Raw genomic sequence first — 25,858 nt, 5'->3', positions numbered from 1 at the left:
TATATAACAAAGGAAAAAAAATGTTTTAATAAAAATCAACGCTGAAGTTCAAAAGCTTGGGGTCAGTAAAATTTTTTTGTGTTTTTGAAAGAAGTCATCAAGGGTGCATTTATTTGGTCAAAAATACTGTAAAAACGTAATATTGAGAAATATTGCCATTTTAATATATTTTAAAATAAATTTTATTCATGCGATGACAAAGCTGAATTTTAAGCATCCATTACCCCAATCTTCAGTGGTTTGTTGTTGAATAAAGTTATTTTTGTTTTCTTTGTGCACAAAAAGTTTTCTTGTAACTTTATAACATTACGGTTGAACCACTGATGTCACATGGACTATTTCAAAGATGTCCTTACCACCTTTTGGGACTTAAACGTGGTAGTTGTGTTGCTGTCTATGCAGGGTCAGAATGCTCTAATATTTCATCAAAAATATCTTAATTTGTGTCAGGTCTCACAGGTTTGGAACGACATGAGGGTGAGTAATTAATGACAGAATTTTCATTTTTGGGTGAACTGTCCCTTTAAAAACAGCTGTGCTGTGATACATTTTTTTGATATTCACTACCAGTCAAAAGTTTTTAAACAGATTTTTATAGTTGTTTTTTTTTTTTTTAAAGAAGTCTGCATTTATTTGTAAGTACTGCAGTAAACAGTAATTTTTTAAAATATTTTATAAAATATATAAAAAATAACTGTTTTCTATTTGAATATGTTATAAAATGTAATTTATTCCTGTGATTTCAAAGCTGAATTTTTGGCTTCATTACTCAAGTTACATGATCCTTCAGAAATCATTCTAATATTCTGACTTGCTGCTCAAAAAACATTTATTATTATTATTATTATTATTATTACGTTGAAAACAGCTGAGTAGAAGTTTTTCCCGTTCTATGATTTTTCCACGTTCTTTGATGAATGTTCAGAAGAACAGCATTTATTTGAAATAGAGATCTTTTGTAACATTACAAAATGTCTTTATCTTCATTTTTGATCAACTTAAAGCATCCTTGCTATATAAAAGCCATAAATTATATGATTTCTTCTGTAAAAAATACACTGACTCCAAGCTTTTGAATTATGCAGTGTACAATGTTACAAAAGCTTTTTATTTTTAGGTAAATGCTGATCTTTGTATCTTTCTTTTCATCAAAGAATCATGAAAAAAAGTACTCTTTTTGTTTCTTGAACAGCAAATTAGCATATTAGAATGATTCCTGAAGGATCATGTAACTGGGGTAATGATGCTGAAAATTCAGTTTTGAAATCACAGGAATAAATTACATTTTAAAATATATTCAAATAGAAAGCAATTATTTTAAATAGTAAAAATATTTCACAATATTACTGCTTTTGCTGTATTTTAGATCAAATAAATGCAGGCTTGGTAAGCAGAAGAGACTTCCCAATAAAAATCTTACTGTTCAAAAACTTGAGACTGGTAGTGTATTTAGGATTCTTTGAATGGAAAGTTCAAAAGAACATCTTGAAATCTTATAGAAATAGATTTATTTTGTGCCATTACGTATTTACTGTCACTACTGATCAATTTAATGCATCCTTGCTGAATAGAGGTATTTAGTATTCAGTTGTATAAATGCACCTAAAGTTGAAGAGTCATCCATAGGCCCAAAAAATTGGAGGAATTACTAGGGAGCACTGCTATCAGTGCAAAGGGATTTGTAAGTGTTGCAGTCGTCGCACATAGCTGACGGCAATATCTCTCAGAGCTGTCATGGTAGCGGTGCTTCGTTCCACGTTCAATTTCACCGTCACCTGGTCAGCTGAACATTCCAGTCTGTCAGAAACCTCTTATTTCATCATGGAACAGCATGATTTCACCCTCCTAACCCTGCCTTGACCTCCAACGGCGCCGACATACGTGAAGATGGATGCGAGGGTCCCTGATTGGGATCTAAAAAACACAACGTGCTTTGCGGGAAAAGAGGAGGAAAGTGACTCCAGACAGCAGGATATACAGCCAGCGCTGGCTCGGGCTCGGTAACCCAACTTTAATCTCCTGTTGGAAAGGACGGCCATATAACCACAATAAACTGACACCAGACCTGCAAGATGATGCAACGGGAGATTACTCAGAAATGCGTTTTCGACTTTCCCCACCATTTCACGGGTGTGCCGCTGCTCACATGCCATCAGCCCTCCGAAACAAAAGACGGAAGACAAAATCACACAATTCTACGGAGGCGCTCTTACACTATTAAAATCCTCTAGCCGTATCACATTTATTCTAATCAGTGGCTACTTCCCTTCTGGAGAATATATACACTTGGAACAAATGTCTCTGATTTATGATGGACATAAAAAAAGAGTGAGCAGGCTTTCTGGGTATGGAAATGCAAGGCTGAGTTCAATCTTATGTTACTCTGCAAAGACAACCTTCTCTATATTCCTTCTACATAAGCAAGAATTATGACAGCAATGCATTATTGGTTCAGAAGAGAAGAGGTCTATGTGCATGTGTGTGTGTGTTTTCAATTAACAAGGCAAAAAGATATTTAAGTATAATCAATGTAATAAGCTTATTAGTAGAGATCAACAGATTTTACTTTTTTAAATGTCAATCAACTTTTTAAATGTTTACAGTGTCCCAAAATGTAATTCCTAAAGGATGGCCACAATTCACATACAATTCAAATACTCTTTTATTTAAATAATAATAATAATAACAATAATAATAATAATAATAATAATAATAATAATACTTATAATAATAATAATAATAATAAGTAATAACAATGATGATGATAATAATAATGTTGTAGTAGTCATTAATAATAATAATAATATAATATAATATATATAATAATTATATTAATAAACTACTGCTGTTGTTGTTGTTATTATTAAATAAATCTGTTTGAAAAGTGTGAATCTAATTAAAAATATTAGAAATAAGTACATTATAATATTTTCATTCCCAATAGCTGAATTACAATAAACTGTACCTGATTTTACTTTATTTATACTTTATTTTACTTGTATTTTTGCATAATAATTACATTATAAATAATAATAATAATAAAAATGTAGTTGTTATTAATAATAATAATAATAATAATAATAATGTTGTAGTAGTGGTTATTATTATTATTAATTAACTTGTTTAATTATAAACAATAATAATGTAGTCGTTATTAATAATAATAATAATTAACTGATGTTATCATTATTATTAAATAAATCTGGTTGAAAACTCTGGATCTCAAAAATATTAGCAATAATAACATTATAATATTTTCATTCCCAATAGCAGAATTACAGTAAACTATACCTGATTTTATTTTATTATTTATACTGTATTTGACTTGTATTTTGGTTTATAATCATAAATACATTATAAATAATAGTAATAAAAATAATTGTTGTTAATGATACTAATCCTAATACTACTACAACTAATAATAATAATAATAATAATAATAATAATAATAATAATAATAATATTGTAGTTGTTGTACAGTATTCTACAAATTGAGACTTTTCAAACAATATATGATGCATGACTGTCCAATCCAACTACCAATTCCCAATATTAAACATTATGATATAATTTCATAAATGATAAATTCTGACTTGAAATTGTAGTAGTTTAAAAATGTAAATAAATTAAATTAATAAAAAATAAATAAATAAAACGTTAATTAAATAAATTAAATTATAATATTGAATTAAATTAAATGTAAAATAAATAAAATAATAATTTAAAAAATAATATAAAATAAATTATAAAATTAAATAAATTCAAATTAAGTAAAAATAAATAAATAAATACATAAAAATAATAAGTCGGTGCTGACAGCCTAGCGGTTAGCGCACTAACATATAGCGCAACAGCACCTCAGGTGACCCGAGTTCGAGTCCCGACTCGTGGTCCTTTGCCAGTCCTCGTTCCCAACTCTCCACCCCATGCTTTCCTCTCAATCTCTACTGTCCTGTCTGTTAAAAAGCATGAAAAAGGTTAAAAAGCATGAAAAAGGCCAAAAAAGAATAAAATAAAATATTTTGTGCCAAGTGAGATAATCAGCTAGACACACCAGTTTAAAAAGGTCAAAATGCACAAAGTAAAATTCAGAGGTTGACGAGAAGAGGAACAAGAAGAGCGAGAGAGAGAGAGAGAGAGAGAAGGAAGATGTGAAGGACCGCAATCAAGGAGGACAGACACAAACAAGCCAGGCTCTCTAACAAGGACACGCTCTCCTCACAATTATTCCATCCTGACCAACGGGTCGAGATTTGGCTGATTAGCTTGGTCCAATTAGCTTTTGCTGGTAGATGTTGAAACTACAACATCTGGACCCAAAAAGAATCATTCAAAAACAGCTGTGTTTGGCTCTAGAACTAAGCCATCATGAGGAAAGATGAAAACACAAACAAATAACTTTTTCCAGGTATTATACAGACCTCCTCGGTTCGGCGTGTTTTCAGTCAACAGATGAGAACGAGACAAGAAGAAAATAATAAATCTCGAAAGCACAAGATGAAATGCATTCTATCCTGACTGCTCAAGCAATGAATTCATCCTGGTGGAATGCCTTTTATTCATCTACATTATGATTATTAATGGATCTGACCTAACGTCTTCTTATGTCTTACATTTCTTTCTTCTACCCACCATCAATTTTTATTATTTACACTCTCGTGCCTTTTCTTAAGAATGTGTCAGGTTCAATTACGCTTTCGGAGCTTCAGCTTTGTTGTGCAACGTGGCGGAGAGACAAATACACAGACGCAGATTTGTTGATGTGATGTGAATTTAATTGGAAGCCCGTGAGAGACAGAAGCGAGCGAGAGAGAGAAAGAACGATATACAGAGGGAAAGGCACGGACGGGCTGAAGCTAGATTCTTTTTGGCAGTCCTGGCAGGCCCGATAACATCTTTAATATTTGATAACAAGTTCCCACTATCTATTACACCTTCACCAATAACAGCAGAAATATATGAGCGAGCATGGCAGACGGGGGAGATTTCAACTCGAATATTTCAAACTCAAGGTGATTCCTCCCAGCTTCCATTTTGCTCTTCCTCCCGATCTCTCCCCGTCTCTCTCTATTCAATTTTTCGTCGTTGCGTCCCCTTTCTCTCTATTGATGCTCAGACGTGGCAGACAGGAGGAAATATGGTATCTCGTGTCACATAAACGTAGGGGCCCGTCATATCACGAGAGACATGCCGCTGTCTCATTTTACATGTATAGAGATACTCGGTCCATTGTTACCGTGAACGAAGCTCCGAAAAGCCCGACGCTGATTCAAATGCACAACGGAGGAACTTCATTAGTCTGACAGACGTTTTGAGACATCATTACTTTTGACTAATTATGCCTATTTATTCCCTGATAAGTAGACATTCTCAAATGACATAGTTCAATGCTATCAAAACAATTAACTGAGCATTCAGAAAAGGTTCCTTTTTTTGGCTTAACAGTATCATAAATTTTCAAGCAAGAAAAAAAACTTTAAATATATTCTTTGTTATACAATAAAATTTAAATATAATAATCATAATAACTATTATTTCTATAGGTCATTATTATCAGAGAAGAATAGGCAGAAGAAAAATAGAAATCACTGAAACACTGATTATTAATTGATTCATATTGAAAAATTAAATATACACTACCAGTCAAAAGTATTTGAACAGTAAGATTTTTAATGTTTTTTTAAAGAAGCCTCTTCTGCTCACCAAGCCTGCGTTTGATTCAAAGTACAGCAAAAGCAGTAAAATTTTGAAATATTTTTACTATTTAAAATAACTGTTTTCTATTTGAAAATATTTTAAAATGTAATTTATTCCTGTGATTTCAAACAGAATTTTATTACTCATTACTCCAGTCACATGCTCCTTCAGAAATCATTCTAATATTCTGATTTGCTGTTTAAAAACATGTATTATTATTATGCTGAAAACAATAAAAAAAAAAAAAAAACAAACATTCATTACGGTTATGAGGAAACAAACATTATTTTGTATAGAAATGTAATTTCTAAAGGATGACTACAATTCATAACTATATTATAAAATTAAATAACTTAATAATAATAATAATCAATACATTAATAATAAAATAATAATAATAATAATATTGTAGTAGTTATTCAGAATATTAAAAAATGTTAATAAAAGTTGTAGTAGTTGTTAATAACAATAATAATAATAACAATAATAATAATATTAATGTAGTAGTTATTCACAATGTTATTATTAATAATACTAACAATATGATTACTACTATTACTACTAATAATAATAACAACAACAACAATAAACTGTTGTTGTTGTTATTAAATAAGAATCAGTCTGGTTGAAAAGTGTGAATCTAAATATTATAAATCATTCTAATATTTTGATTTGCTGCTCAGAAACATTTATTAATATTATTATTATGTTGAAAACAGCTGAGAAGAACATTTTCAGATTTCTTTGATGAATAGAAAGTTCTGAAGAACAGCATTTATCTGAAATAGAAATCTTTTTTAAGATTAAAAATGTCTTATCACTTTTGATCAATTTAAAGCATCCTTGCTGAAAGGATTAATATCTGTAATTTCTTTAACCCCAAAAAATAAATAAATAAAATTATACTGACTCCAAGCTTTTGAATGATATTGTGTATAATGTTGCAAAAGCTTTATATTTCAGTTAAATACTGATCTTGGATCTTTCTATTTCTCAAAGAATCCTGAAAAAAAATTACTCAGCTATTTTGAATATTGATAATAAAAAGAAAAAATGTTTTTTTGAACAGCAAATCAGCATATTAGAATGATTTCTGATGGATCATGTGACACTGATGACTGGAGTAATGATGCTGAAAATTTAGATTTGATCACAGGAATATATTAAATTTTAATATATATTCAAAAACAAAACAGTTCTTTTAAATAGTAAAAAATATATCTAAATTTTACTGTTTTTGCTGTTCTTTGAATCAAGTAAATGCAGGCTTCTTTAAAAAAAAACAAAAAAACATAAAAAATCATGGTATAGTGTATGTAATCTAATTTATGTCTTTCCTAACTTAAATTTAATTCTGCATCATGACTGATACATTAATGTCAATTCATGAACTGAAGCATAATTTAATTCTCTCTCAATTCAGTACTCAATGGTTAGCAACAGTGTTTACTTTAATAAAAGAGCGTAATTATGACAAATTCACTTCAGGCAATAAATAGCCACAAATGTGGACAATACATTGTCAAAATAATCAACCTGTGGGCTTGTTTATCAAAAATCTATTACCAGCTCAATCCATTCATTACGGTTATGAGGAAACAAACATTATTTTGTATGGAACCCTTAATTACGAGGCAAAACAAGAGTTGAACAAACAGGCTATTAGCTCCTTCCAAATAGAGATTTAGCCTGGGTGGCCTTGTTACGTGAACGAAGGATTGCATTTCACGAAAATAATCAGTTTAATGATTTCAGCTCAGGAAAAACACAGTGTATGGTTTCGCTGATCTTTTAGCACTCACATCCTTCTGTGAAAGCAAAGTCTTCATGTTCTCAAGAGAAGTGGACCTCTTCAACTACAGCAATCACTCATAGAGCCAGATAGGATATTGATACAAACACTGGATAACACTTGAGCATCATCAGTAAAAGCTACGTTGTCCTTGGAGAACACTTCTTAGAAGCTTTCCATTTTTGTTCTTGCTAAAACACAATTGTATAAAGTCACAGCCTTTAACACTGATATTTCCGCCTTTATGATTGCAGACAATGTTTTTTTATCCCTTTGTTTTCTCTGTTTTGTTCTCATCTTTGTTGTGATGAGTCATCAGGCAATTGTTGGCAAGTTTGGCTCCCATCACTTTGGCCGAAAGGGTCTTAGCAGACGTTGCTAGCAGTCTTCTTAGACGACTGACTTCAGGTCTCATTTTCACTCAGGAAAACAGGAAAATCAGTTAAAGCAAGTAAACAACATTCCACAATAGACTGGAAGTCAAACTAAGGTCATGCGAAATGTGTGCGATTCAGATTTTTGGAGTCTGAGAGCAAAGGTCTAAGAACATCCTCAAGGCGAATTCACAGAGTTCATGGGTTTAACTCCATGTTTCACGAAGAAAACCAGGATGACAAAGAAACGGGCACAATGGGCACACAGCTCCATCATTACTTGGGAAAAAAAGGCACAGCTTGAGATGATAAACACAGTTTCACACACTATTTCAGTTTAATGGAACAGTTCACCACACACACACAAAATTTACTCGCTTTTATTTTCAAACTTGTGTGTTCTTATTTTATTTTTTTTTTCCTTTGAAACACAACAGTAGAATCCTTTTAATCTTGCCCTACAGCAACAGTTCATGGTGACCTGGAGATGTCAAGCTTCAAAAAGGACAAAAAAATAAAACAGCATAAAAGCATCATAAAAATAGTCCACATGACTAATGCACTAAATTTTAACCGAACATGACACATTATTATTAGCTGCAAACTTTGGCCTGAAAGGAAAGAAAATAACCGATTAAACTGCAAGTGAAAAATGCATTAAATTTTGATTGGTTTCTCACACAAGCATGGTTTTTAGAAGACTTAAAATATACAGTGGAGATCAAAATTAGATAACAACCTATAATTTTTTTTAAGCATATCTTATAAATGAATTGTATTCTGCAGCACAGTATAAAACACTTAAAAGAGATATTTGAAAAAGTTTAAAGAACTAAAATTAAAGAACACTTACAGATAACTCCATGTTATTATTGTTAATCTGTCACCTGATGCTAATCTTCTTATTTATATGACAAACCCTGTTTAACTAGCAGCATTCCTCCAGTTTTCACTGAGATTGCAAAATGGCAGTCCGCTCTAGGAAGACTAAAACCCTGGGACAGGAGGTTGTCCAGATGAAGCCCAAAGAGAAGTCTGTTTTCTTGAATACTGCAGGTTTACAATGACACTAATTCATTCAAGTCCCCTAAGACAAGTGCACGAGGTGACAGGATAATGCGGAGACTCTCAGTGGGAAATCGGTTCAGCACTGCAGCTGGAATTGCTTGCCAATTCAGTGCTGGACAGGGTAAGGATCTGTCTCGGCACATTTAAGAGAATTCAGACTGAAAGCTCACTTTGCAGTGACCAAGCCTCAAATCAGCAGAAAGAATCAAAAGGATAAGCTCACCTTTGCTGAGGAGCATGAACTGGTCCAAAGTTCACTTTAGTGATGAGAGCAAGTTTTATTTATTTGGGTCTTATGGGAAACATTATGGGAAGTCGCAAACTAATGTGTGCGACTATGAAAAAATATTTAGGAGCACCAGTTCCACTGACCCGATCAACATATTTGTGTTTCCGCTGAGGGAAGCTTCAAAGGTTTCTTTGTGTTTTTGCAACATTGAGTAATGTATCACAGACATATCTCATGAATCCATTCATAAACAAAATGTAGAGAAGGTAAATATAAGATAAATAAGTGATTCATTGTGCAGTGTAGAGAACTTTGTTGATTATAATGGAACTTTGTGAGTTCGCAATGATTGACAGCTGTTAATGATTTTTAAGGGAGTTTGTAAATGAGATATTGATTTAATACAACAGTTAAATAAACAAGAAGTTAAGTGACATACATTTCGTCGTCAAAAATAGTTTTGTTTATGTTTATGAACAGACGTACGTTTTTAAACTAATGTAGTGAATCAATGATTCAATTTCAAATGTTCAAATGTTTAGCAGAACCTCCTTCAGAAAAATGCGGTACCTTTCCTTCAAGCATCTACTTCCAAGACAATGCCCCATCACACTGCAAAACAAGTAAAGCAGTTTCTTGAAGCTAAGAACATTTGAAATGAAATAGCCAGGCCAGAGTCCTGATCTAAACCAGATTGAAAATCTCTGGTAAATACTTGCAGACATAGTTATTTCTATGAAACCTACTACAGTTACCTAACTATGGAAGAGAGTGGAAGAAAGTGGACCAAAATCACATCAGCACAGTCTGAAAAACTACTGAGGTCCTGTGGCCACAGATCGCAGCTGTAACCCTTCCAAAATTGTAGTTGTAACCTTCTTTCGTGTTACAGTGGTTACTATTCTCTAATTTTAATGTTTTTTTTTTGTTAACATGTTAATAGAACTGTGTATCTATACCATAAAATCAAGATTTTGATCTTCATTGTAGATCCTCGTCACTCCTTGAGCTTGACTGCCACTGAATACAGATTTGGAAAGACATAGGATTTGCATTATTAGATGAACTATTACCTGTGTCTTTTTGCTTACCCAAACTATCCATGAAATATGACACCAGCTGGATTTAAGAAGTAGCAGAATAAATGAAAGGAGGTATATGAGGGTGCAAAACAAAAACTGCAGGGAAAGCTAAACAGTCAGCGGGACGTCTGAAGGAGATACAGAGATAAAGACAAAAAGAAAAACACAAAGCAGCTAAGCAAACATAAATAGGCCGAATTTAATTACAGGCAACTGCTAAGGGGTCTGAGTGTTGCTGCCATTGAAGATTGTCCGAATGGCCTCAAAATATAACAACAAATGTTAGAACTGAGCTTTAAATGATCTCTCTCGTTGGCTTAGTTTTAGCAAACCGGCCTTGACATGGCACCCGCTGGGACTGTGGCACAGCTCTAGTTTCACCATTGATCAGGACAGCCTGCCATCTTCTAGGCCCAAAGTGTGATTTAGTGTGCTGACTCCCGCTGTGAGAAAACTACACTGAAAAAGAGCAAGCTCATCATCTCATCAGATCCACAAACTATTATGGCAGTCGTTCAGCCACTGGTTCCCAAATACAGAAGCAATATGTCTACAGATTTCTGCATACGCACTCTTTCGCTGTTAATAATGAAAGATTAAAGATCTGTGCTGTTATTAAAATAACAGTTTTACAGTGTACCAATATCAATACACAAAGTCAAAAATCAAGTAGGAACTATTAAATGCATAATAGGCTCACGCTAACCAGCAGAATTTCTTGATTTACAGAGAAACAACATTTTTTCGTCATGTGCACTCAGCAAAATTCAAAGCGACACAGAATCGACCATACAGGCACATAAAATCACAACAAATTGGCCTTACTGTCATGTCCCCTCCACCTTCACATCTTGTTGACTGGCGGGAGGACTATTATTTACACATGAAGGCCACATCTTTTCTCCTGCATGTGAAAGTTAATTAGGTTGGAGAGATTGACAGTTCTCGATAAACTGAACACTACTCCACTTAATTGCTTTCTGACAGCTGCGCAGAGTTTGCAGAAAGGAGAAATTGAATTTATGGATGAAGCCCCCTGCCTCTGCCCACTTGCGCCTCCATAGCAGCGTGTAACCCAGTGGTGGACCGACCATTGGTGGGAATCGATTGGCTTGGGGGGCGTGAATGAGCTGTCATTTCGTAAGCAGTGATTTGGTAGACTGTGTCTCACACATAATGGTACAGTTGGGAAATTAGGTTACTAGTTGAGTAAGACGTGTCAACACTATTGACTTGGTCTATATTGTGGGTTTGTCTAAGCCCTACAGCACTAACCTACATTCATGCTAAGATCAATGCTAATTAAACAGCGCAAGGGGCATGACTAATAAGACAGTAGTCTCCATCACCAGCTGTGTAATGCCTCATGGTGGGGAAATGGGATGTACGCTGCTGTTGGCGGAGCGGTGATATACTATCTTTGTGTCACAGCAACTTTGTGGGCATGCAGTTGAAAACCAGTTTACTAAGCCTGCCACTAAGATTACAACAGTTGTCAGTCACATTGCCAATTTGTGGCATACTCTACCATTTCAAGGCAAACATGATGAATTAATTCGCTTAGAGTCTGACATTCAAGAATTTCTGAAGCATTTACCATCGGAAAATAAGCTGCTTTATAGCTGGTTGACCAGCCAACATGTTTTAAAAACATTTTGATCACCTTAAACTAGAATGACTAGCTGGTTGCTTGTTTATCACTTATCCAAGATGGTTTGCTAATTTGGATCAGCTCATGACCAGCTTGAACCAACTAAAGACAGTCTTGGACTAGCTAATGACCAGTTTAGACTGCTTAGTTCAATGACTAGTTTGTACCAACTAATTAACATCTTTGATCAACTGATGACCAACTTGTACCTACTAACGCCTCTCTTGGACTATTATTTAGACTAGCTAATGACCCGTTTCAACCAACTAATGAATTACTTAGACCAACAGATAAATAGCTTAGACTAACCTGGACCAGCTAATGACTAGTTTACACCAACTAATGAGCATCTTAGACCAACATCTTAAAACTGATGACCAATTTAGACCAATTCTGACCTACTTACTTTCCTACTAACTCTTCAATCAACTAATGAACACCTTAGACCAATTTTGACCAACCTGGATATAGACTCAACTTGACAAGTTTGTTCCAAGTAATAAGCATCTTAGACCTACTGATGAGCATCTTAGATGATGACCAATTTAGACCAACTTGGACCTACTAATAACTCTCTTGGACCAGCTATCAGTTTAGATAGCTAGCTAATGACTAGTTTGAACATCTTTGACCAACTAATGACCAACTTAGACCAACTTGCACCTACTAATGACTCTCTTGGACCACCTAAAGACTATTTAGACTAAGTAATGACCAGTTTTGATCAACTAATGAACACCTTAGACCAACTGATGACCAACTTTGACCAACTTGGACACAGACCTAACTTGACAGGTTTGTACCACATAATCAGCATCTTAGATCAGTTGAGGAGCATCTTAGAGCAAATGACTCTCCTGAACATGCTAATTACCAGTTCAGACTAGCCAATAAGCAGCTTGAACCAACTAATGGCCATCTAGACCGACTGAGAAATAGCTTAGATTAGCCTGGACCAGCTAATGACCAGTTTATACTAACTAATAGGCATCTTAGACCAACATTTTAGAACTGATGACCAATGTAGACCAACTTGGACCTACTAATAACTCTTTCTGGACCAGCTAATGACCAGTTCAGCCTAGCTTGGACCAACTAATAATTCACTTGGACCAGCTAGTGACCTGTTTTAACTAGCTAATGACCAGTTTGTACCAACTAGTGAGCATATTAGACCAAATGATGACCAACTTGGATCTACTAATAACTCTCTTGGACTAGCTATTGATCAGTTTAAACTAGCTAATTTCCATCTTAGACTAACTAACAAATAGCTTACACTTGCCTGGACCAATTAATGACCCTTCTGGACCAGCTAATGATCAACTTACACAAGATAATGTTTGGTTTAGACCAGCTGGAAACTAACTAACCAACTAATTACAATTTTGGACTAGCTAATGACCAGTTTGTACCAACTAATCAGCATCTTTGACCAACTGATGACCAACCTGTACCTACTTATGACTCTTTTGGACCACCTAAAGACTATTTAGACTATTTAATGACCAATTTCACCAACTAACTTTAGACCAACTGTTAACCCAACCTGTTAACTTTGAAAACACTCAACTCGACAAGTTGTTACCAAATAATGGGCATCTTAGACCACTTGATAAAAGTCTTAGACCAAATGACTCTCATTAAAATGCTAATTACCAGTTTAGACTAGCTAATAGCAACTTAAACCAACTAATGGCCATCTAAAACCAACAGATAAATAGCTTAAACTAACCTGGACCAGCTAATGACCAATTTATGCCATCTCTAATGAGCAACATCTTTGAACTGATGACCAATTTAGACCAACTTGGACCTACTAATAACTCTCTTGGACCAGCTACTGATCAGTCTAGACTAGCTAATTACCAGTTTGTTCCAACTAATGAGCGTCTTAGACCAACTTGAATCTACTAATGACTCTCCTGGATTAGCTAATGACCAGTTTTGACTAGCTTGGACCAACTAATGACTCACTTGGACCAGCTAATGACCAGTTTGTACCATCTAGTAATCATACTAAACCAAATGATGACCAACTTGGACCTACTGAAGACCATCTTAGACCAAATAAGGGACCAGCTAATGATCAACTCAGTCAAGCTAATGTTTGGTTTAGACCAGCTGTAAAACTAAATACAATGTTTTAAATCACAGCTACAATTTTAAGCTGCATTTTTCAGTAGGGACACCAGGGTACTTCGATCTATACCGTAATATTGACGTTACTCTCTAAATGTACTTACCGTCACATAGTTTCCAAAAACACTGTTTAATCCTTCTATTGGTAAATTAAACATTTGAAGTCATATGTAAATATAATGAATGTGACATCAATCAATGTCAAAAAGCAAAGATAACTTACAAACTTCCTGTAGTGTGTAACCACCCAGAAAATAGAGTCACTAATTCAAAATGTTGCTCACCTGGTACTCATTTGGCCAGAAAGTGCTGACTGCCAGTTCCACCTGGTGCCACTGTCGTCCTCGCGAGCCAGAAACGTTCCACACGGGAATGCCAAGCGGCCCACCATTGACCCGCACATAAACCCGCAGCGCCCCCGGGCTGTGGCCGTCTCTGCTGTACAGGAAGTAGCTGAACTGCACGCAGTGCGTGTCGTTTTCACTTAGCGTCTGCAGCAGAAGCTGAGCCCTCTGCCCCGCTGCATGCTGGGAGGAGTTGACCATCATGTAGGAGCCTTGAGGAAGAAGACAACACAGAGAGAGGAAAGAATCAGCCAAAGGTCAGTGCCATCACTTACAAACATACACACTCGAATATCAACTAATTAAATCAAATAGCCTTAAATCGCAATCACTCAAAGCAATATGATTGCAGAAGGCATGGAATGTTGCATACGGGTCATATGAAGCACTTTATGATACATTTATGGTGCTTTTTTGTCCTTTGTAGAAATGAACAGCCATTGTATGTTCTCGCTGTGTGGGAAACAATGCTGTTCAAAATCCTTCTTTTATGACAAGTCTGACAAAAGAAAGTCATAGAGGTTTGGACTGACATGAGGGTGAGTAAATGATGACAGAACTTTCATTTCTGTCACTCTGCCTGTGTTCGGTCATTAAATATAGTCTAAAACAGAGAACTGAAGGAAAGAACATGAAATATTTTCTCAGAAAAAGAAAACATTTCATATCTTGTGTGGCTGCAAACATTTGTGGAGAGCTTTAGTGCATATTAGAGCGTGTCTGCTTAAAGAAACAGGCACATACACACTAAGCTCAGAGAGAATAATAGAGACTGAGGGGGAAATAAATATCCAGCTTCTCTGCGGAGCATATCTGCTGTATTACAGCCTCCTCAGAAACTTCTGTGTAGTTTTCCCGTTCCTACTTTTCAAAAGCCCTTGTTTGTCTATTTGTCTCTTTCTGCAGAGTATCTCTCCCTTCAGTGAGTTCACAAAGGATGACGATTTTGGCATTACTCTCTCAATACCGAGCACAGGGAGAGAGAGAGAGACAACACACAGCGCGGAATACTAAAATGTCTTTCATGCTCTTTTTAGCCTCGAGGCTCTCCGTCTCTGCGGAGTGTGACAATTGCAAAATTTCTCTGTACAAAGACAGAAATTTGTGAGGTGTTGGTATAGCAACAGGCACAAATACTCCAAACAGGCATATTCACGAGTGATTCTTCAATTAGGGGAACATTTCTGCTCCCTAGGATGGATTTTAAAGAAAAGACATGGTCTGAGTATTTTTTAAATAATCATTCTATTTTCTTATTTATATAAAAATTAGGGCTGTCATTTTTAACACGTTAACTTAATTAATTACTTATGAAAAATAATGTGATTAAAATATTTTAACGCAGTTAACGTGCTGGCCCCACCCCCAGACCTGTACATCATCTTATATTTCATACGGTTGACTGTTGGCAAATATGATGCAAGGCAACAACTCCATAAATGCAGTTATGCCTTAAGATTAAAAATAGCAGTTTTGTCTCATATTTACATATATCACATATCACACAATATCACAAGACAGCAAGAGCAATATGACACCGGTGCTGATTTTGTCCTGATCTATCACAAGCTTAAATGTGATTTTATACAACAGTTCAGTAAATAAGAAGTTGATATTGTGTTATATTTTAAACATATATTACCTTTACCGTGTCATATTACCTTTGAAGCCACAGAAGAATTGTTCAGTGTTTAGTTTCTGAATGAATCTGCATTTTGAACGAATCGTGTAAATCAATGATTCAAAGGCTCATTCATAAAGAGAGCCATTTACTTCATTCCTGAATGAATCAGCCGTTTGAACAAATCGAATGAGTGAATGACTCATAAAGACATCTACTGCCACCTGCCAGCAGATTTAATTTCTTATTTAGAGTACCATTTCTTAAAAAAATAAAATAAAATAAATATATTAATAATAATAATAATAAACATCAAAGGGACAGCTCACCCACCCCCCCAAAAAAAGTAAATTCTGTCATCATAAACATAAACATAGTTACCATGACTTTCATTATATGAACAAAAAATACTGAGAAGTTTCTTAAATTATCTTCTTTTATGTTCCATAGTTTACGTTAGACTGTTGAAGCCTAAATGTGTAATAAATTTTATGCTGAATCAGATAAAATATTTCTTAGAGTTTGTAATGTCTACTTGACACATTCTCATTTAACACAAAAATAACTTTAAATAACCTTTTATGGGTATTTTTACAGTCAAATTTATTTTGCGATTAATTCGATTAATTCATCGACACATCATGTAATTAATTAGATTAAAAAAATTTATCGGCTGGCAGCCCTAATAAAAATATATTTTTTTAAATTGTCTCACTTTGAGTAATTTTTTCCATTTAGGTCCCAGACATATTAATACCTTCTACATAATAAATGTGTACAAAGAAACATTTAATTTGTATTTTTTTCTAAGATATGGATATAGAAAATATCTAACACTACTGTAAAAAAAAAAAAAAAAAAAAAAAAAGGGGGGGGTCAGTAGGATTTTTTAAAGATATTAATACTTGCATTAAGAATACATTAAATTGATTAAATGTGACAATCAAAACATTTACAGTGTTACAAAATATTTAGATTTCTAATAACCGCTGTTCTTTTTATCTGTACATTCATCAAATTACAAATAACAAAGTTTTCACAAAAATATTAAGCAATACAGCTGTTTTTAACACTGAAAGTATTAATAAAAATAAAATAAAAAAATCTCTAAAATGGTCTGGAGTAATGGCTGCTGAAAATTTATATATTTAAAATAGCTATTTTACAGAAATAAATGACAAGATAAATGAAAACGGAATACTGTTCTTTTAATAATTTTTTTTTGATCCAATAATTGCAGCTTTTGTGAGCATCAGAAATCTCAAAATATCAGACACCAAACTTTTAAATGGTAACAACTGATTATTTAAAATTTTGGAATATTACAGAAATGTGGACTGATGGGTGAGCACAATGATAGTTTTAACATCAAAAACATTATTTTTTTTTTTTTACAGAATGATCAACAAGCAGCTTGCAAGTTCAATGCTTATCCAGTTTTTTTTTTTCTCAAAAAAAAAAGTATACATTGTATAAAAAATCCAAACTATACATATACATAGTCATGAACAAAGTCAATTATTAGAACATGTAATAATAATTAAACATGCAAAGTTCAAGTAAATTTAATTTCTCAAGACTTTATATAGTCAAACATGCCCTTAATTAAACAATCTCTCATACAAGCACACAAGAGAACATTCGGCTTGCTTGTTATTAATCAGCATGACGTGCCTTTTGCGCACAGAGGACAGTGGGACGGTGGGATGGTGGGGTTAGGGGCTCCATCTGCAAGCTGAGGCCGAGTGAATAATTACAGATGAACCATTTACATACATACACAAGAGAAACAACCTTTAACCATGGTTTTTCTGTCTTTTCTGTCCTCCCTAATCAGGACATGCCAACCTAAACATCCTTCAAGCGTTCGCCTGCTAACCGAACAAAACCCCGCCTTGTGCCCCCCGTGTCTACAAGACAACCATCACTCTATTCCAAGGTCTTTGTGTTGACTCGCTTGAAAAATACGAGACAGGACCAGACTGTCCTTGTTGCCTTGGTATCAAAGGTGTTTTTATATGGTCTGACAGAGCTCATAGAGAAGGGGGAAAAAAAACCTTCATGAAAAGAAAAACCTATTTTCTTAAGATGAAGGTTAACAGCTATGAATTACAGTACCTAGCAAAAAAAGAGACCTTACAGTCAAGTAGAAATTTAATGACATCTGACACGTAGAAATCAGCTAGTCGGTAGTCCAAAAAGCTGGCATCGTGTTGATTCTCACCTCATGACTCTTTCATCTATCATGGACTGAATAATAACAGCTTATTAAATGTATACTGGCCAGAGAAAAAGACGTTTGTTTAATCTAAATTCATGTGCACACAAACCTTAAAAAACTTGGATCGTAACTAACAGCTAATGGCTCAGTGGAAACAGGCTCTCTCCAAAGTACCGTATTCTTGGGACAGCCCGTGATTTATGTATCTCTGGGTGTACATGTGTGTGAAAAGCCCTGCTCTCTCAAGGCATTCTGGTTAATTAGATTTCCTCAAGGCTTCTTCATATTGCACTCAAGAGACATCTGAAGAGCACATCACAGGGAAGAAACGAAAGATGGAAAAGAAGGGTAGACGGCTAAATCTACAGATAAAGAGTGTTTTAGAGCTGTATTAAACATGCACCTTAACCCACAGAGGGGCTGTTGAGGGTCACTGTAAGCAAGGAATCGTGAAGTTCATGAGGCACTGTTGATTTTCTCAAGCCCATGAAGGTAAAGCTGTTGACTTTGATGAAATGGCCAGTTAAAGCCCTCAATACTGATGTTGCTAAATTGCTGCCAGATTAAAAAACAAGATGGACAGATATATGGAAAATAGATATAAGGGATGTACAACATACGAGTGGAAATAATTAGCTAATAAATAACCTTTTCAAAGGCAAATGCTATTATAGCTTTTTATCTAATTTGAACAGTAGATAAGCGCCCAGTCAAAAGTTTTTGAACAGTAAGGTTTTTACCCTTTTTTTTTTTTTTTTCTTTTTCTTTTTCTTTGGAGAAGTCTCTTCTGCTCACCAAGCCTGCATTTATTTGATCCAAAATACAGCAAAATCAGTAATAATGTGAAATATTTTTACTATTTAAAATAACTGCTTTCTTTTAAAATGTAATTTATTCCTGTTACCAAAGCTAAATTTTCAGCATCATTACTCTAGTCTTCAGTGTCACATGATCCTTCAGAAATCATTCTAATGTGCTGACTTGCAGTTCAAGAAACATCTATTATTATTATTATCAATATTTAAAACAGTTGAGATCAGCATTTATCTTTAATAAAAAGCTTTGGTAACATTATACACTATAACATTCAAAAGCTTGGAGTATTTTGATGTATTTTTTTCTGTTTTGAGGGAGGGGAAAGAAATTATGGAAATTAATACTTTTATTTAGCAAGGATGCTTTGGGATTGATCAAAAGTGATGATAAAGACATTTATAATGTTATAAAAGATGTCTATTTCAGATAAATGTTGTTCTTCTGAACTTTCCATTCATCAATGAGACCTGAATTCTACTCTTGTTCTATACTGTTTTTAACATAATAGCAGAAAATCTGAATATTAGAATGATTTCTGAAGGATCATGTGACTGGAGTAATGCTGCTAAAAATTCAGCTTTGAAATCACAGGAATACATTACATTTTTAAATATATTCAAATAGAAAGCAGTTATTTTAAATAGTAAAAATATTTCAACATTTTTACTGTTTTGGCTGTGCTTTGGATCAAATAAATGCAGGCTTGGTGAGCAGAAGAGACTTCTTTAAAAAAAACATTAAAAATCTTACTGTTCAAAAACTTTTGACTGGTAGTGTATATTTCTTTTTATATAACTGGTTTCATCTTTCTACTGATTGCTGGTATCACATCTGCAGTTGGTCAGATAAACTGTTAGCCCCTCCTCAAACTCATGTCATTGGTTGAGTCAATGTAATCAGGATAAAATAAACAGTAAAATGCTTTTTGCAGTGTTTGCAGACAATAGAATGCCATTTTCTTTAATGTGCCAATCACACAGAATGTTTTTGCATTTAAAACCGCAATAAGCAAGGCTTAGAGAGTTAAACTTGAGCACTGCGTTTGTGATTTGCCACAGTTCACTGCAAAATATTTTGAGACACAAACGGTCAAACATGTCCAAAAATGGATAAGAATAAATCGACCAATAAAATGTTTGAGGGATTATGATTTGCACCAAAATTTAACACACCTTTCCATCTGATAAAGGCTAAAACTGATATTGCTTTATACAAAAGTTAAATGAACATGTAAATATTGAGTACCTTGCATTTAAATGCACCACCAGTGAAAGTTTTTCCAAATAAATCAAAACAAAACCAAACAAAACAAAACAAAACCGCTGTGCGGTTGTTCAAAAAAAATCGATTCAATGGATGATTCAATGACTCATGCACAAGGATAGTAACTCGTTTTGTTTCTGAATGAATCAGTGGGTGCTTCACAAATGGAAGGACACATTATTATATATATATTATAAAGTTTTGCTGAAGGACATTTTCATTTCACATTCTTCATTTGGCCTGCCTTGAGGGATATATCAAGTGTATCCTTTGTGTTCTTCAATCCTTTGCACAGATTTCTGATTCTAAAAATGAATTAATACAAAGCTTTTTAAATTTCATAATGCTAAGCAAGAAAGATTTACTAACAGCTTGCGTCAACGCAAACTATCTTTTGCCGTTAAAATAGTACTGTCAGGATTTACTAAAGACTTGCAGTGAATGACAGTTATTTTTGCGCCTGACCTTATTGAATATGCATTTGTAGGAGTTTCCTTAGAGACGCAAAATTTATGGGAGGAGAGCATTCAAATGAATAACTCAAGATCATTTGCTAAGGTTTGCGCTTGTCAAATTACTGGTATTTGCACCATTATTAACTGGAGGCTCTGCAGACAACAGAGCACGTATTCATTTATTTGGAATACCAGAAGAACACATTATCTGAACATATCGTTTTCCAAGCCAAGTTAGTTTTAATTTGCTTCAGGAAACAGAAGACGACTTGGGGGTGAAAACTTTTGAACAGGATGAAGATGTCCAAATTTTTCTTATTTTGTTGAAATATCTTTTTTTTTTTTTCATTTAGTACTGCCCTTCGGAAGCGACAGAAGATACTTGCATGTTTCCCGGAAGACAAATTAAGTACAGTTTACCCTGATCTTCAAATTCAAAAAGTTTTCACCCCCTGGCTCTTAATGCATCGCGTTTCCTTCTGGAGCATCAGTGAATGTTTGAACCTTTTTAAATAGTTGTGTTTGAGTCCCTCAGTTGTCCTCAGTGTGAAAAGATGGATCTCAAAATTATACAGTCACTGTTGGAAATGGTTCAAATATGCAAAATATGATTGAGTCTGCAGGACATGGAGATTTTTCTGAAGAACAGTGCTCAGTTTAACTGTTCAGAACAAACAAGGGACTCATGAACAACCATCACAAAACAAAAAAAAACAGTCTTAGATCATCCAGGTAACCACACACAGTATTAAGAACCAAGGGTTCCCAAACTTTTGAAGGGGGTTATTTGAATAATTTCACCTGTTTTTTTTTGTCTTGTGGACTGTATGTACTGTAAACATCTTTTATGTAAAATATCTTACTCAGGACAGTAGTAATTAAAAAAAATACCACGCATTTTGTATGATCGCTCTTATTTTGTTAAAATTAATTACATTTTCATAAATTCTGCAAGGGGTTCCAAAACTTTCGCATGCCAATGTAAACTGACATATGTACTGGCTGAAACAGACAGAAGCAGACAGGTAGATATGTATTCAAATGTATTCACAGTCTATTATTACAGTGCAAGCAGCACATCCAAAAAAGCTTCGACTAAAGCAGTGGAAAACACATGGTGACATTTGAGAGCCCACTCCAGAACTCTCTCAAGGAGACGCTGATTGAATTCACAGTGGAGAGTCTGTGCTTCATCATATCATACTGAATCTGAGCCCAAACAACAGAGCTGACCATATATCTCAGCCAGAGGCCCCAGAACCCATCTGCGTACGCCGGCAACCCTGTCTCTCTCTTTCTTACAGGTGGGAGTGGGGTACAGAACACGATATATTGGCGCTGACATTTTGCTTCTCGCTATCTTCTTCCCCTGCCTCAGATCAAAATCCAATCTCCCAGAGCCAGCCTGAAACCTCAGAAAGCCAGGGCAGCTGCTACAATTTCTCCCAGAGGACTTGAACGTTGATTGTACAATATTTAATTTCCCTTAAACCGTGAGCATTAAGGGAATATTTCAGGATAATAACAAGCTTTATCAACAGCATCTGTGGCACATAGAAAATCATTTTGGCTTGTCCTTCAGTTTGTAAAAACAACAAAAAATTGTTTACAGTAGGGGACTTACAATACGAGTGTACAGAAGAAGAATTGTGAGGCTCGTATTTGCTTGGTATCCTTGCTTATATATCACGTGAAAGTTAGATTTAAATGGATATAAATGTGCAAATACTAGACTAAATTTGGTCTGCAATTCTTTAAGCCTTTTTTCATTTTTTTATGATTATTATAAAATGGCTATACTTTTAAAAGTGTGCTAATTGTTCCTCTATTGTTCTAGACCCTCACTCAAATTTGCGAGAAAAGGCTGAGAAAAAAGTCAGAAATGCAATAAAGTCAGAATTGCAAGATACAAACCCACAACTACGATTAAAAAAAGTCAGAATTGTGAGATACAAGCTCGCAACTGTGAATTTTTTGTCAGAATGGCGTGATATAAACTTACAGTTGTGAGTTATAAAGTCAGTATTTCATGATATTAACTTGCATATCGCAAGAAAGAAATCAATATAAACTCAAATTGCGATATACAAACTCAAATTTGTGCAATTCTGACTTTTTTTCTCAATTGAATTGTGCAATTCTGAATTTTGAGTATAACTAGCACCTGCAAGTTTATATCTCTCAACTCTGAGGAAAAAAGTCAGAAATGCAATAAAGTCAGAATTGCAAAATACAAACCTGCAATTACGATTAAAAAAAGCCAGAATTGTGAGATACAAGCTCGCAACTGTGATTAAAAAAAGTCAGAATTGTGAAATACAAATTCAAATTTGCAAGAAAAAAGTCTGAAAGAAATTGTGCAATCCTGACTTTATAACTCACAATTGAGAGTTTATATCTCGAGTTACAAATGGCTATAATTTTAAAACAATGCTAATTGTTCTTCTATTGTTCTAGACCCTCACAAGGAGTTTTACATAGCATCAATGACAAATCTAATTCTATGAATTTTATGACTTTTTTTTCTCACAAATGCGATTTTACATCACACAATTTGTCTGAATTACATGATACAAACTTGCAAATCTGAGAAATAAAGTTGCGGTTCTGACTTTTTTCTCAGAACTGAGATCAGCGTGATATAAACTTACAGTTGTGACTTATAAAGTCAGTATTGCATATTAACCTGCCGATTACAAGAAAAAAAAAATCAATATAAACTCGAATTGTGAGAAAAAGTACCTGCGAGTACAACAAAAAGTACAACTCGTACCTGCGAGTTTAATTCTCTGAACTGCGTCAGAAATGCAATAAAGTCAGAATTGCAAGATACAAACCTGTAATTACGATGTTAAAAAGTCAGAATTGCGAGATACAAACTCGCATTCACGAGAAAAAAGTCAGAACTGCACAATTCTGACTTTAGAACTCACAATTGCGAGTTTATATCTCTCAATTCTGAGGAAAAAAGTCAGAATTGCAATTAAAAAAGTCAAAATTGCAAGATACAAACCCGTAATTACGATAAAAAAAAGGTCAGAATTGAGTCACTTTTCAAAAAAACTCTAAATTCTGAAGAAAAAAGTCAGTTGCAAAAAAAAAGTCAGAATTGCGCAATTCTGACGTTATAACTTGCAATTGCGAGTTCTCTCTCAGTTCTGAGGAAAAAAGTCAGAGTTGCAATAAAAAAGTGATAATTGTGAGATGCTAACTCACCTTTGTGAGAAAAAGAAGTCAGAATTACGTGATTCTATAACTCACAATTGCGAGTTTTTATCTCTCAATTCTTTTTAAAAAAAGTTATTTAGTGGCAGAAACGGGCTTCCATATATTTCACATTATTTATTTTTAATAAATAATGCAACAAATAAATAATAAATATAAAATTAATAATAATAAAAAATATAATCGATTTGAAATATGTGCATACATTATTTCTTTATTATTTATTTATTTAAATACTTACAGCCTCTACCGACAGTCTCTGACTTCCCGTAACTTATAAATCCTCACCCGTGTGCATAATACGCAGATTCAATAGTCCAGAGAAACAGGTAATTTCAAATCCATAATATTTCAAAGAATTTCCCTCTTAAGAAACCTAATAACAACAGATGTTCCAAACACCCTATGATGGTTTTTATCCCCGCTTTGAGTTTATCACTGCCATTAAGTTCCTTCAACTTAAAACTAAGAAACTAGATTCTGTTTACTGTCAAATGCAGGTACTAAAATAAAGGTGCTGACCTCAGCTGAAAACATGAGAAAAACTAATTCAAGCTGAGATAATTTGATTTATAAAATCTCTGTGAGGAATGTTCAGTGTAGCCGTAATTAAGTAAACCAATTCGGTCTTATCGCTCCAAAAGAAAATGTTTCTGGTGATTGTTCAAAGGTTAATTGTGTTACAAAACTACTCTCAAGTGCAGTCAATAAAATACTCCTGTAAAGACGCTTCCACAGTTTACAGCAATTTGTGGCATTCATAAAACGTTTCCACAGTGTTTCAACTAAGGAATCGTAAGCAGTAATGAATCAAGCTCCTCGTTTTATTAGAGATAGAAAACATACATCATTCTGTGCATTAGAGATCATACATATTCAATGGTATCCTTGAAAATGACCCAACGTTTTATTACCTATCATGACTCTAGGTTAGCAGTTCTTCTGTGTAAAACCAAGTCATCCTAATCACTGTCAGTCAACGTCAAGTCTAAGAGAGCCTCATCCTCTTCCTCGGTTATGAATGATGAACTTCTAACCTTCAACGTCTATTTTTCTCCCCCAACCCTTTTCTTTTTTTAAAACGGATTGCGTGAATTGCATTAACATTGGAATGATAACAGATACAATGTCAGACATAACAAACAACACACAAGGGAAATACACTGTAAAAAAACAAACCCAGCGCTGAAGTACTGTACCAAAACAAGAGAGGTTTTTTCAGCCTTGTGCACTTTCTGAGAATTTTAAACGCAAACTCGTCTAAGAAGAGCGAAGAACCTTCTGGTGAACCTTTCAATAAGGTTAGACGTCCCCTTGCCTTTTTGATATTTACTCTGAGAGTCTTCACCGGTTAACCTTTGACTATTCACCTCATCGTAAAGCCACCGTTACACACCGGCACAGGCATACTGTTCACATAAACCAGAAATATCAAACATAAGGTGACCTTTGGTGAATTATGCCTCCAAGGCTGGTGAAATCTGATAAAGTCCCATCTATTCGCTGCTAACCCTCCCAAGGGCGCAGGAACATACATAACGAGATTTGGAGTGATTGAGCCCATCGTCATTCAAACGGTGCGCCGCAGGAAAACAGCCACTCGCCAGCTAACCGAGATGCTATCGGCGACGAAACAGGAGAGATCGAGTCAAGAAAAGACCAAGGACGGCGCTGAGGTGGACGAGAAAAAGGCTGAAAGATGCAATCACAAAAAGTTACCGTGGGCTTGAAAGTTGTGGTCTGAAACAGTCAGAGGAATGAGAGAGAAAAAAATGGGATGGCAGGGCAGATAAAGGAGGAATAAAAAACATGAAGATTATTGGAAACTGAAAAGAAGAGATACAAAGTCTGAGAAGCAGAGACAGGCTCGGGGTAAAT

The 25,858-nt window shown here is 34.5% G+C and overlaps 1 protein-coding gene across 14 annotated transcripts in view; it reads right to left on the bottom strand.

Annotated features, from left to right (window-relative positions):
* ptprub (protein tyrosine phosphatase receptor type Ub) overlaps positions 1 to 25,858 on the bottom strand; it is a 288,224-nt gene that overhangs the window by 120,075 nt on the left and 142,291 nt on the right. For all 14 annotated transcript variants that reach the window (XM_051132192.1, XM_051132194.1, XM_051132191.1 and 11 more), the window contains exon 3: positions 14,320 to 14,591. In XM_051132192.1, the coding sequence (XP_050988149.1) occupies positions 14,320 to 14,591 (272 nt within the window). The remainder of the gene's footprint in view (positions 1 to 14,319; positions 14,592 to 25,858) is intronic.

This window comes from Labeo rohita, chromosome 16, assembly GCF_022985175.1.
Source record: "Labeo rohita strain BAU-BD-2019 chromosome 16, IGBB_LRoh.1.0, whole genome shotgun sequence".
Classification (NCBI taxonomy): Eukaryota; Metazoa; Chordata; class Actinopteri; order Cypriniformes; family Cyprinidae; genus Labeo; species Labeo rohita.
Note: the sequence above shows the minus strand (reverse complement) of the source record. Positions and strands in the feature narration are given on the sequence as shown.